This window comes from Palaemon carinicauda, chromosome 7 (genome assembly GCF_036898095.1).
Source record: "Palaemon carinicauda isolate YSFRI2023 chromosome 7, ASM3689809v2, whole genome shotgun sequence".
In the NCBI taxonomy this organism is placed as follows: domain Eukaryota; kingdom Metazoa; phylum Arthropoda; class Malacostraca; order Decapoda; family Palaemonidae; genus Palaemon; species Palaemon carinicauda.
The window spans coordinates 136,414,173-136,427,072 of record NC_090731.1 but is presented as its reverse complement, the minus strand read 5'-3'; the positions used below and the strand labels follow the sequence as shown (position 1 = coordinate 136,427,072).

Below are 12,900 nucleotides of genomic sequence, written 5' to 3'. Positions count from 1 at the left end.
CATCAAATTACCGATATAAGACTAACAAATTGCAAATAGTGTTTCCCGCTACGGCAGTACAGCTGGAGTGGCTGCCTGGTTGGACGTGGACGGTGATGCTGTTCACAATTCACATATCAAACTCTTACGGCACTCAGGGGTACCACCATTAAAATTTAGTTTTTTTATATTCACGGTATATATGAATAGATATATACAAGTGAATAAATAAAAGTCCACAAATACATTTAAATATTTTTTCTTTATTGCGAGTTCTGCCATATTTTGAATTTTTATTTTTATTTTGATATTTTGAGATTTTGGCGACCCCATGAAAAACGCTTGACGCCCCCAGGGTTGGGAAACCTGGACCTAGAGGTTGAGGGATGAAAACTAGGTGCTTGCCGACTGTGAGAAGACTGGGAAGGTCTTCCATACATCCTTGATGTAATAGCAATATGGAGTAGAGAATCGTTTGACGATTTCCTCCATCATTCAGCAGCCCCCTCTATTTCCTCTGGAACGAAGAAAGGAAAACCCTCATGGGTGGAATTCCTCAACCAGGAGACTTCCACCTTTGGCATTTGCTTTCCCAATGACTGTATCCCTTCTCTTGTGTAGCTTTCGCCCACAAGTTGACAATGTGTGGTAAGAACTTAGGAGTTCGGGTAGCTGACAAAAGATAGGAGTCCAAAGTCTTCTTGGCAGACTTCTTAGTAAGCTCCCATGACCTTTCTAAGAAGTCAAAGGATCCTAACCATAGGTTGAGCCACGAAGCCGCCTGCATGGCGTACTTCGCTACTATCTCTATGTTAAGGAGCTCTACTGCTGAGAGGGAGGCCCTAAGAGAGGAGAGGGTTTGAGCCGAAAGACCCTTCATTAGTGATTCCACTGAAGAGTGGAGGGACATGGTTGAACGGGGTTCCCCTTCAATCTCGTAGTACTTAATTTGAAGGAAAAAACGAAATGGTCAAGACCGAGGAGGAATCTGCCCTCGAGGAACTAGAAGTTCCGGTTATATGGGCGATAGCCTTCATTTTGGCAGCCGTCAAGCTTTTAGACCAGGGCAAAGCTGCACTAGTTCTAGGTGGCTTATGGGTCTCAAATGTCTCATTGAGAACCATACCCTTACCCTCCTAGGTGGTGGTACCAGGAGATGACAGCCTATTGATGGCCCCATGCAAGAGAAGACCTGCCAAAAAGTTTATGTTCAGACTCGCATCTCTTGCTTAAAGTGAAAGTTTGGACTGGCTGCTTTTGGAAGACTTTTAACATCCTTATCGAAGGGATAAATCACCTCCAGGCTCACGTTCAGAGCTTGGGGTAGGTCAGGGTTGTCAACAGTATCAATTGAGGACCCGCCATAGGGGGCCTATGTGCCTCAGCCAAATGAGCTTCTTTGGTTTAGTTTTGGTGTCCTTACTCCCTTCGCACAGGACGTTCCTCCGTGGTGTTAGGAGGGGAACTTGCGAGGGTTTTGAGACACTGGCACCCGAAGCTCTGACAGAGGGAGCCGAAGGCTCTTCCTTAAAAGGTAAAGAAATTGGACGCTGGTCCGGAGGCACTACCTCAATTTCGACAGTTGAAGGGAAAGATAGATCTCCCTAGGCGAGCCAATGTCCCTACTTGTCCTAGGGTGGATGATATCAGCGTGAGGTGATTTTACACCTCTCGTCCTTCTCTTCTGCCTCTTGGTCCTGGTTACCCTTGCCTTAAACGGAGTAAAAGGCAGGTTGGCCATATAAGAGTCAGGAGGAGGAGGACCCTGGGTACGAGAACGAGATGAAGGTGATCTCCGTGTCTTGTACGACATTGGTCTCCTCCTAGGGTTGAGACTCTCAAGAAACTCAAAGAGGACTCCAAGGGAATTCTTGGAGTAGCTCTGACTGGAGCAGTTGGAGGCTGTGGTGGTGGAGGAGCCACACCCAAGATTTCTGCAGGGTAGAGAGGAAGGTGCTTACCCATGCAGGGATTGATTGATGTATTTAAGGTTTTCAGGCATCCTGACATCTAAGGTCATTGACGATGCCCATGCAGGGAGCTCAGAACCTTTAGGCAAGCCATGGCCTTCCCTTCAAGGTCCAGGAGGAGAACATCCCCTTGGGGGTGGGGGGGGGGGGTGGGGGGCTCTAGAGGGACCCTGCACAGACGTAGGGGAAAGTCTTTTGAGACTCCCAAGAAACTAACTCAAAGAGGACTCCAAGGGAATTCTTGGAGTAGCTCTGACTGGAGCAGTTGGAGGCTGTGGTGGTGGAGGAGCCACACCCAAGATTTCTGCAGGGTAGAGAGGAAGGTGCTTACCCATGCAGGGATTGATTGATGTATTTAAGGTTTTCAGGCATCCTGACATCTAAGGTCATTGACGATGCCCATGCAGGGAGCTCAGAACCTTTAGGCAAGCCATGGCCTTCCCTTCAAGGTCCAGGAGGAGAACATCCCCTTGGGGGTGGGGGGGGGGGGGGGGGTGGGGGGGCTCTAGAGGGACCCTGCACAGACGTAGGGGAAAGTCTTTTGAGACTCCCAAGAAACTAACTCAAAGAGGACTCCAAGGGAATTCTTGGAGTAGCTCTGACTGGAGCAGTTGGAGGCTGTGGTGGTGGAGGAGCCACACCCAAGATTTCTGCAGGGTAGAGAGGAAGGTGCTTACCCATGCAGGGATTGATTGATTGATTTAAGGTTTTCGGGCATCCTGACATCTAAGGTCATTGACGATGCCCATGCAGGGAGCTCAGAACCTTTAGGCAAGCCATGGCCTTCCCTTTCAAGGTCAAGGAGGAGAACATCCCCTTGGGGGTGGGGGGGGGTGGGGTAGGGTTCTAGAGGGACCCTGCACAGACGTAGGGGAAAGTCTTTGCGGCAGTAGGATATGTTCCTTCGATGGATGAAATGGATGATCAGAGCTAATAGGAACATTAGCGAACCTACTAGGAGGCTCCTTAAAACCCTCATGAAAGTGTATAGGCAGAGGCGGAGGTGTTGGTACCGCACTTGCTCGCGGTTCCGAACTCTCTGCTAGTGAATTGCTCGTGGAAATCGTTGATTTGCACACAAAATCCTGAGTGTCGCCCGACAACGGGCACGATTCACAAGCAGTTGTGCTCGCAACATGAGCACTAGGAGCCAAACTGGAAGAGGAAGGATTAGCACATTCCTGCTGCTGCAGAAGTACCTACTCCCAATGAAGTTGCTAGAGAGGGCCTCTGATTAGGGGTAACCCTAAGCATTGGAGAAAGTCACATTGGGGCGTGTTTCCAAGAATTGCAGGCAGTAAAAGGCACTGGAGGTCTACCTGCATGCCTGTGAGGGACTGTCAATTTCATGATCAGGTTTGGTCCGAGGTCGTTTAGGAGAAGTACGAAATGAGGGGCTATCGCTCATGGACTGCATGAGCACAAACCTCTACCTCTAGATGAGGAACACCTGGACCTTTATCGTGAATGCGCGGTTCGCGATTGTGAATGTACTGTTCGTGAACGGGAGCATCTAGCTCTCGTTCGAGAACAGCGTGAGCATCACGAAGGCCTAGATCACGAATGTCAGCGTCGGTCTCGTTCTCGTGAACGGCACCCTCGAGAGCGTGAATGTGAGCTTTGTCCCTACGAGCACGAGCGTCGTCCTCATGATCTAGAATGTCAAGATCTAGAACACTAGCATCTGGACCTAGGTCTAGACTGGGATGCTTGTGATCATGCAGAACGCAATCACGAGATTTCTCCTTGTGAAGAGGAACGCCTCCAAGGAGATCGTTGAGAACAATGGTCTCATGAGCGTGAAGCTCTAAAGCAAGAACGCCTTCTACGTTTGGATCGTGATGACCTACGACACAGATCTTCAGATCCTCGCGAACGATGATCAAGAGAAGAATGCCCTGAAGGATGAGAAGATGGAGAAGCTCGTCCCAGAGCACCACTGGTGGAAGGAGCGCTGGTCTCAGGAAGATCATCACCTACAGCCAAAGGATTCCTGTGGGAAGAAACAGAAGGCTGGAGATTACACGATTACGAGTAGGATCATCGTCAGCAGGAGGCCGTTGAAGTGGCAAACGCGAGCGATCACCTCGTCCGTGCATGGAAGGTCCAGGAGAGGATGACAGATGGACTTTCCAAAGCTCCAAAGTGTGTGATGTTGAAGGCTCTGGAGAAAGGTTCTTCCTCTGAAGGAGACAAAGTTCTTCTTTTCGAGCGGTGCGCAGAAACCCCTAAGGTCAATCATACCTGCAACACATCTGCAAGGGAAATTGGCTCCCCGGCGGCTGGAGGTGAAGTTGTTCCCCTAGGGGAAGCAACTAATCCCCCAGTACCCCGGGTTGCCAAGGAGTTGAACGGTTTGCGCTCCTGCTTGATTGTCTCCCTGATGAGCGCAATCAAGGAGCTTTTGAGTGAGATTTGGGGGTACGAGAAGAAGAGCAGCACGCTTTCCTCGCCCGAGGGAGGAAGATTGCGCTTAGCCTTCTCGTTTCTGCGCTGCCCAACTTTCTCCCATTGGGAGGCAAGCCACTCCTTACACTGCACAGGGCGAACCCTGCTCACAAACGATGCCCTCTACATGGACACAGTGGGTCGGTGTCTAGCGATGACATGAAGGTAAAGCACACATCACCCTCGTGCCCAGGACAGGTGTGCCCAGGACAGGTCTGCAAGAAGGCGATCGGAAGAAAGCACGCACACCTTTAAAGAAAAAGATTACAGATGTCTAACGAAGGCCTTGGGAGGAGAGAGGGGAGACGTCCACTCTCTACCGAGTGGAAAGAAAAAGTGACATAGCTAACAGCTGTAAAACGGATTTTGAGCGAAGCGAAAAATCTATTTTTGGGTGAGATGGCCATGTCGTCCTCATGGAAGGTTCCTTCAGTAGCTTCCTTTGGATATATATGACTACCACAAATATTCCCAGAGAATTAAACTAAAGGTTTTCACAGAATTTTAACTTCTGGCGCGAGTACCCTAAAGGTTTCCCTCTAAGATATCGTATATTAACAGGGGACGCATGCATTAACACGCCACATGGCTATCTGCACCCCACCTAGCGTTTACGCTTCGAGGGGGAAAGGTGGTGAGGTAACTGAGGAGCCGTTCCAAAGTTACCCTTCCTTCGTTACTGTTACGGTACTCGCAACGTAAACAAACCGTCCGCCATACTGTGTGACGTCACGTCCGTCCTCATTCCGATTCTGGTAGCTTCCAACACAGTTTGTTTGTTCCCAGTGATCATCTTTTATCCTGTGCATCCTGCGCCATGTCTCAACCTTCTGCCTCGCCTTCTTCTGGAAAGGAGGAGAACCTGAAGTGAGAGAGCTCCTTCTGTGGAGTTCGCCGCCCGGACTTTTACGGGCATAAGGCGTGCCGGACCCCCGCCCCCTGTACAGCAACAAAGGGCAACCTGAAGTATTGGGATCCACAGTCCTGCTTTATCTGCAAAGGCCTCCTTGATGAGGCGTTCGACAACCCTCCGGCCACGGAGGCCAGGGACAATGCTCGAGAGAAACTGCGCAAGTGGGTGCACGGTTTCCAGAAGAACGCCACCGGGCCGTATCTCCCCAATGAGAAGATGAGGGCCATGCTTTTCCCAAAAGGATCAGCAGATTCTGTGGTTCCCCAGGATCAGATCCCCTTGGTTCAACCGACTGTTGAGCCCGACATCAAGACCACGCTTAGCAAGTGTCATCTGGACGAGGTGGAGAAGATGTCGGACGTGTCCGACAACACCGAGAGGACCCTCATGGGTGAGGATCTGGAGGAAGAAGAGGATCAGGTGGAGTACCCTGATTCGGAGGGCGAGGTCGCCCCACCATCTCCGGCAGCCCCTGTAGTGGTCGAGGAGCCAGTCCCCTCCACCTCCGCCGCCTCGCAGCCCCTGCTACCTGCCACCGAAGATGCCATCCGGGTATTGGTGGCAATGATGGGCGAGAAGCTCAACAAGCATTCAGCGGAGCTCACAAGTCGTTTAATGGGATGGAAGCAACCGAAGAAGATCTCGGTTAAGGACCTTCCATCCTGCTCGGAGTCTAACCCCTGGAGGTACGCCGAGCATATGCCCATTACGACGGGAAAGATCTTCATCAACGACAAGTTAGGGTCCATCCTTTTGGAAGAAGTGGAATTCTTCCTTAACTTTGAGGCTTACCCGGACTGTTACGTCCGACTCGGGTCCGAACCGGCCTTCAAGGAGGAGACTGAGCCCAAAGAGGTGATCGTCTTTGATCACTCAAAAGCCCAAGCCATGCTGGCAGAGTTCCTTAAGAGTCGCGGTTTCACTAACTCGAAAATGCCGGCACTGAGTAAGAAGCACCCGTCCTTTCTTGCCTCCTCTTCTGCGACCTTTCCCTTCGTAGAAAAGGCCTTCCATGCGGTCATGAAGGCGGTGGAGGAAGGAAAGCCCTGCCCTACCCTGGAGGAGTGTAGGCCTCTCTCCCTCGCCCTTCCCCCCGACGACAGATTCTGGAAAGACATACAGTTTACCTTCACGGTCGGGAAACTGGACCTTGACGTGGCTGGACGTCAGTTCAACGAAGATCGAAGGCCTTGGGAGGAGAGAGAGGAGACGTCCACTCTCTACCGAGCCAAAAGAAAAAGTGACATAGCTAACAGCTGTAAATATATAGAGAGGTGGCTGGGTAACCTCAGCCACCCCCGCCCTACCCGATCAAGCAGTTAGGTAGGGTTGCCATCTCGCACTTTAAGTCTAATGGCTACCTTCCAGCCTCGCTGAAAGAATATCCAAATTAATAATGGAAGGTTTGTTAATATGTAAACATTTAAAAATTAGTTTCAAAGAAGCCTACTAAAGATCATGAATCACGCTATTACAAATCATACTTTTGTTATGAGAAACTAAAACTATAATTAGAAAAAGACATAAAACATTACTCAAAACTAACCTGGTTTGCAAGCAGAGATGATTAATATATGGAGTTTTTGGCATCCTTTCCTCAAGATGCATCACCAAAATATCTGTTCCCCTAACATTCTCCATAAAAACAATCCTCCTTTCATGCTCATGGGCCCCCCACAGTCGAGTTGGGGTTCCAATGCTACGCCAAGAACCCATTACTATGGTCACAATGGAAGCTGCCAAGCTGGAGAGATTGATTAGCAAGATTAAAAAACAAATTTTCATATAAGCAGTATTATTTCTATGAATTTCCCCTGACATTCTTATTGCTTCTCTCTTGAAGATGGGTTAGATGTCAATGTCTACTTTAAAACTAAAAATTTTCCATTTTCTTAACTTTTAATAACCCTGCCCTTCTCTTATAGTAGGTTGGCCAGGGCACCATCCACCTGTTGAGATACTACCGCTAGAGTATTATTGGGACCTTTGACTGGCCAGACAGTACTGCATTGGATCCCTCTCTCTGGTAATGACTCATTTTTCCCCTTGCCTATATATACACCAAATAGTCTGGCCTATTCTATACACATTCTCCTCTGTCCTCATACACCTAACAACAATAAGATTACCAAACAATTCTCTCTTAAAGGGTTAACTGCTGTAATGTAATAGTTCAGTGGCTATGTTCTTCTTGAAAGGGTAAGAGAGACTTTAGCTATGGCAAACAGCTCTTTTAAGAGGACACTCCAAAATCCAACCATTGTTCTCTAGTCTTGGGTAGTGCTTTTATAGCTCATTTATTAAAAGATTTATCTTTTAATGTTACTATTCTTATACATCTCTTAGTTTATTTCCTTATTTTCTTTCCTCGCTGGGCTATTATCCCTGTTGGAGCCCTTGCATTCATTGCATCAGGGTTTTCCAACTAGGGTTGCAGCTTAGCAAGTAATGATAATGATATTGATATCACAGGGTGGTACATAGCAATACTACCACAAGGGTAAACCATAGTCTTTCATTCTCTCGTTGACAGGGTAAAGTATATAACTAAACCTATACTCCACATTGTGATTATTTAAGGAAATTATACTCTCAATTCTTATAGCAGACTAGATGTCATCTACGCTTCTGTCTTCTAGTAAGACTTATTCAAGGAATTTATTGTTGGGCATCTGTGGCCAAAAATATTATTTGAATAAACATTGTGGCTCTTTGTAACATCGCGGCGGTAAAGATCCGAGAAAACAAATGAATCGATGTTTTCTTTTATTTTGAGATAAAAGAAACTTCTTTGGATCAGTCTATAATTCAAACCTAAATGATTTATGAGCACCGAATTCATTAACTGTCACTAACTCAGTCCGATTTATTTCTAACCATTTTATTTTTAGATGCACCACACAGTTAGGGTTATTCTTGTGTATTTCCTTGGAACTGCAATATTACTCTTAGTATTATAGATAGAAAACCTGCATAAAACTCACACTCCACAAGCCTATAGAGCCTTGTGTAGAAATCTTTATATGGCACCAAGATAATGTAGGACCAGGCCTACGCAAGCCCATGGTCTGCGGACCCGAAGATTGCCTCATTCGCTGGTTGCGAGACTTCATATCCAGGTGAATCTCAATTGCCATGCCAGTGGAAAAATCCCTAGCCTGCCCCAAAAATATCTCCATGTTCAGTCTGTGGATTGTCCAGAAGAGAACGAAGGAGTCACAGTAAACCCATAATTTTTGGACTGGTGCTCCTTGAAGAGGAGACAGAGTTTAACCAGATCCAGAGGCCAGTCAGCCAAGAAACGGAGGCATATGGGTGGGCCAGTTGGAAAAATGCTACAAAAACGACACCGCTATAATCTGGAACATGAGGCTTGAATTGCAGGATGCAGGAGAAATTTATGAATTTCAGAGAAGTGTGAACACAACCCCAACCTAAGATTAGATCTTGCATTTTTAGATAATTTGTTTTTGATATTCAAGCTGTGAGTATGGAATTTGTTGGACTATACTTTTTTTTTCTGCTCAAATTATAGCCAATTGTCTTATGTCCCAGGTTACTGACCACGTGTCTGACCTCGTGGTATATCCTAACTTAGTGATAGAACACTTACAATAGACCTCTGGTCTAAGTTCAGGAGTGTTGTGGTTTAATCTTCTCTTCGTTAATTTTGCTTAGCAATTCCGTCAATTATTGATTTGCTTGTTATCGTAAACTTTAATTAATAATCTTTTTTTTGCATTTGAAATTAAGGTATCCAGTAGCAAGTTTTCCAAAATAAAAGTATTAGGTGGATTAAGCCCAAGTTGTGTCCTTTTATTCCTTTCCTGACATTTACATGAATTACTCAGGAATTGAAAATTGAAGTTGTTAACAATTTGGGATAGTTCCCTTGAAGTGGATTCAAATTGTTGCTTATGCCAGAAGTGTCATTGAAGATTATTAATTAAAACTAGAGATTCATAAAAGCATGTGAACTCATTTTCTTGAGTGCTTCGAAGATGAAGATCATTTCTCGAAGTCAGCAGACAGAATTTAAGATTAAGGAAATTAATTTTACAATACTGCTCCCTTTCCGCTTTTAATGATATTATCCGTAAATTGATTACTTGTCCAGCACCTCGGTAGGGGTCTGTATGACTGAGCCAAATTAGCAACTAAGCACTGGGATGGGATTAGTATCGACAAACCTAACAGTCAAATATTTTGTGTGGTAGTAACTTTCTCTGGACTACAATAGTGTGAAGGTATACAAACTAACATCCAATGCGTTTTTCCGACTGTGCTCAAGTAATTTTGCTCATCCCCTGGGGAAAATCTTTGTTGCCTGTTGCAGGGAGGTTTTCCTGGAGATTATCTCCCAAACATTAAAAAATCTTTCACACATTTCATAAAAGTCAAAACGTCTTGAGGTATTGAATACAAGACTAAACGAGACACGAATTTATAATCAGACAGATTTGTCTCTTTATACCAAGGAGCCATTCTTAGTACATTATTAGTAAGAACCATTTAATGACTTATCCACAAAATGAAGATTGAGAGGTACATCCTGAATAACCTTAAAAACAGCTATCTGAATACTTTGACAAAAAAGCCACATCAGAACTTATCTCAAGCACAAGACATATGGTAGTTTCACCATAAGATTTCAGGAGCACTTAACACACACACTGTTTACAACTGACACATGTTGAGGCTCAGGGATGAAAGGCAAAGTCTATGTAATGGCATTTCCCCAGTAATAGCGATGCATTATTACAAAATTTAAAAAACTTCTTTTCTATAGTTCTTCACTGTATATAAATAACCCACTAAAATATCAGTCTCTCCTTCACAGCCAAACTCGCAAGAGTAATAAAAACAAGTTTTAGAAAATACCTCACTAAAGTAAACTTGTGAGGAATTAGTGGACGACCTTGCTAGCAAACGAAAACACACCATCATCCGGGATGTGATGGGAACTATCAACTTTAGCAGATAAAGGAAAAGAAGAAAAAAAGAAGCTTCTACAATATGAAACCACTTCTCCCAAATTAAAACCATGTTTATGAGCACTTACTTCAGTGAGGGGGATATAAGGATCCAGACTACATATTTTGTCTGTCTCACAATCTGGATGTCTGAAACAGCTGCAGAAGGATCTAAAGGAATTCAAGAATGAAGAGGCTCTACGAGAGGAACTTTACAATGGTAAGGTGCAACATTCAGAATCCCTACTGAAGGCGCATACAATAATGACCACTAGAAGACTATAGAATTCATGTTTGCGTAAGCAGCCTGGCAGGACTTGCCGTCTACAAGAGAAGGCTCGCCGGCCTTTAGAGAATAACAAAGAACTTAAATAAGTTAAGTTCTATAAAGGTTCATCTTTGCTGGCGAGAGAATCAGCGTATCATATCTTTATTAATTCTGCAAAAAAAGTACTATTCTGCTTCAGTAATTCCCCTTAAGATAAAAATTACTCCATCCAGCAGCCACGAGAATCAAATGGCAGTCATTCTGTTGAGAATGTATAAGCCCTATCACTGCAGTGTATACTGTATACCCATTCCATAAACACAAATTTTAAAAATTTTCATGAGAGGAACCATGAGAAATTGTACTCATCACAAAGATTATTTATAACAAAGCTGTTACTGTATAGAAATCATAGTAAATCCAGCAGGTAAAACGCCATAAACCCATATAATCTGGAAGGTGGTTACGTCTTCACTAGCCACTGACAAACACTTTAGAACTGAACAATGTAAAGAGTTCTACTTACCAATAATCATCAGATTGATTTACTGGGGCATGATTTTTCTTAAAGGAAAAGATAACAGGATTTATTATTATTTTGGGAGTAAATGTCTACAAACTGAGCTTCTGGAGAAGAACTAATATGAACATTAGGGGCAGTTCATTGAAATAACAGCTAAGGCAATAACTATTTTACACCTAGTACTTGTGGAGCCAATTTTTATTTAAGTATTTCAAGTTCAAAGTAAGAAAAACTAAAAAGTTGTGATTTACTCACTCTACACCATTCATGCAGTAAAGAGAAGTCATCACCCAATCAGGACGAACTAGCGTACATACGCAGCGATACTTCCCATCAACATAAACAGTTCCAGCCCAAGGGGTTCCCCCAGGCATCCATACAGGAGTAACAGTCTCGTAAAAATATAAAGGTGCCTTACCACAAGACTCCTCGTTGCACTGCAGGTATGCCTGGGAAATTAATTCATCCATTTAATGAAGTTGAAATCCATTTAAAAAAAAAAAAAAAAATTAAGTTAAAATTTAATTAAATACTTCTCACCTGTTTACAAGTCTGTCTCTTAGACCTTCTCCTCCTCGTTTCAACTAAACTTCTCAGTTCTTTCATAAATCTGAGGGGATCACGAGCACCTTCTAGAGTTTCAATATCTGGGCTCCTTTTACTAACTTTACCCTTTTCCATCTCTCCAACTTCGCGGGTGTAATCCAAGTTTACTCTACGAGGCAAGAATTCATCTATGCTCTTGTTGAAATTGTAGCTCCTAGATAACTGGGGCCTTGTTTTATCCTTAACTTGATTTTCAATAGTTGGGTATACTCGTTCTAGTGTTTTAGGCAGTGTTTTATAGGTTACATTTACAAACCGACTGAAAAAAAAAGAATTACATGTATGAGAAATCTTAAGGTATAACAGCAATAGTCACACACCTCAGTAATAGCTTCCATCTAAGACAAGGTTTTATGAAAGGAAAGCTTATGTTGCAGAGCAAAAGAAAAATGGGGAGGGAATAGAATGGTCTGGTCAATTTGTTTAGGCTACCTAAATTTAAAAATTGTCCAACTTACTACTAATATATCAATTCACTGTAAACATAACATTTGACTTGTCCATTGCCAAAACTACTGTACTGCATCATAGATATGATTTTAAGGATAAAATTTCTATTGTTTAGCTACAATACTGTACCCTCAAGATCACACTCTCGAACTGTTGACCAAACATGTAGCATAAAATCAATAAATATCAGCACTCTACACACTGACGCTGTTTTAAATCTACTATAAGAGGCAATTCAACATTTTTAATTTTTAATTCTTGTATATCAAAAAGTTACTGTATATAAATATACTTTCTATAGGTCAGTCCTGAAATCAAGTTATAAACTATTTTACCTGCATAATTCAACTACGTACTTAGTTTCAGTTGATATTGCATATTTTTAAGCGATTTCTTATGATCTGGCCCTTATTTTAGGCAAATTTTAATATCTTGCTAAACCACAACAGTTTTTATATATATTCATCCTTAATTTTACTTTTTATATTATGAGCCAAAATCCTTGTAAAGTAAAAAAAAAAAAAAATACTCTAAACAATACAAGAGGTACAACTGTAATGCAAACACTTATTGTCTGGATATCTGTCCTACACACACTGAAGTCTTTAACTTCCTGTGATGGTTATTCATTCCTGGGCTCGAGCCAAGTCATCCAGATGGAAGTTCCTCAATGGCAGCTTTCTACTTAGGATATTTCTGTGAGTGATATATCAGAGAAATTTACCTGTAGAGGTATCGTTTTATAGTTGTCCTAGGGCAACTGTTTCCAC

General features: G+C 43.7%; 1 protein-coding gene across 1 annotated transcript in view; it reads right to left on the bottom strand.

Moving 5' to 3' along the window:
• The window catches only part of ndl (serine protease nudel), a 277,009-nt gene that overhangs the window by 116,714 nt on the left and 147,395 nt on the right, over nt 1-12,900 (bottom strand). The window contains exons 17-19 of the mRNA XM_068376910.1: nt 11,615-11,939; nt 11,330-11,523; nt 6,857-7,054 (exon numbers count right to left, since the gene is read on the bottom strand). Coding sequence (XP_068233011.1) covers nt 6,857-7,054; nt 11,330-11,523; nt 11,615-11,939 — 717 coding nt within the window. The remainder of the gene's footprint in view (nt 1-6,856; nt 7,055-11,329; nt 11,524-11,614; nt 11,940-12,900) is intronic.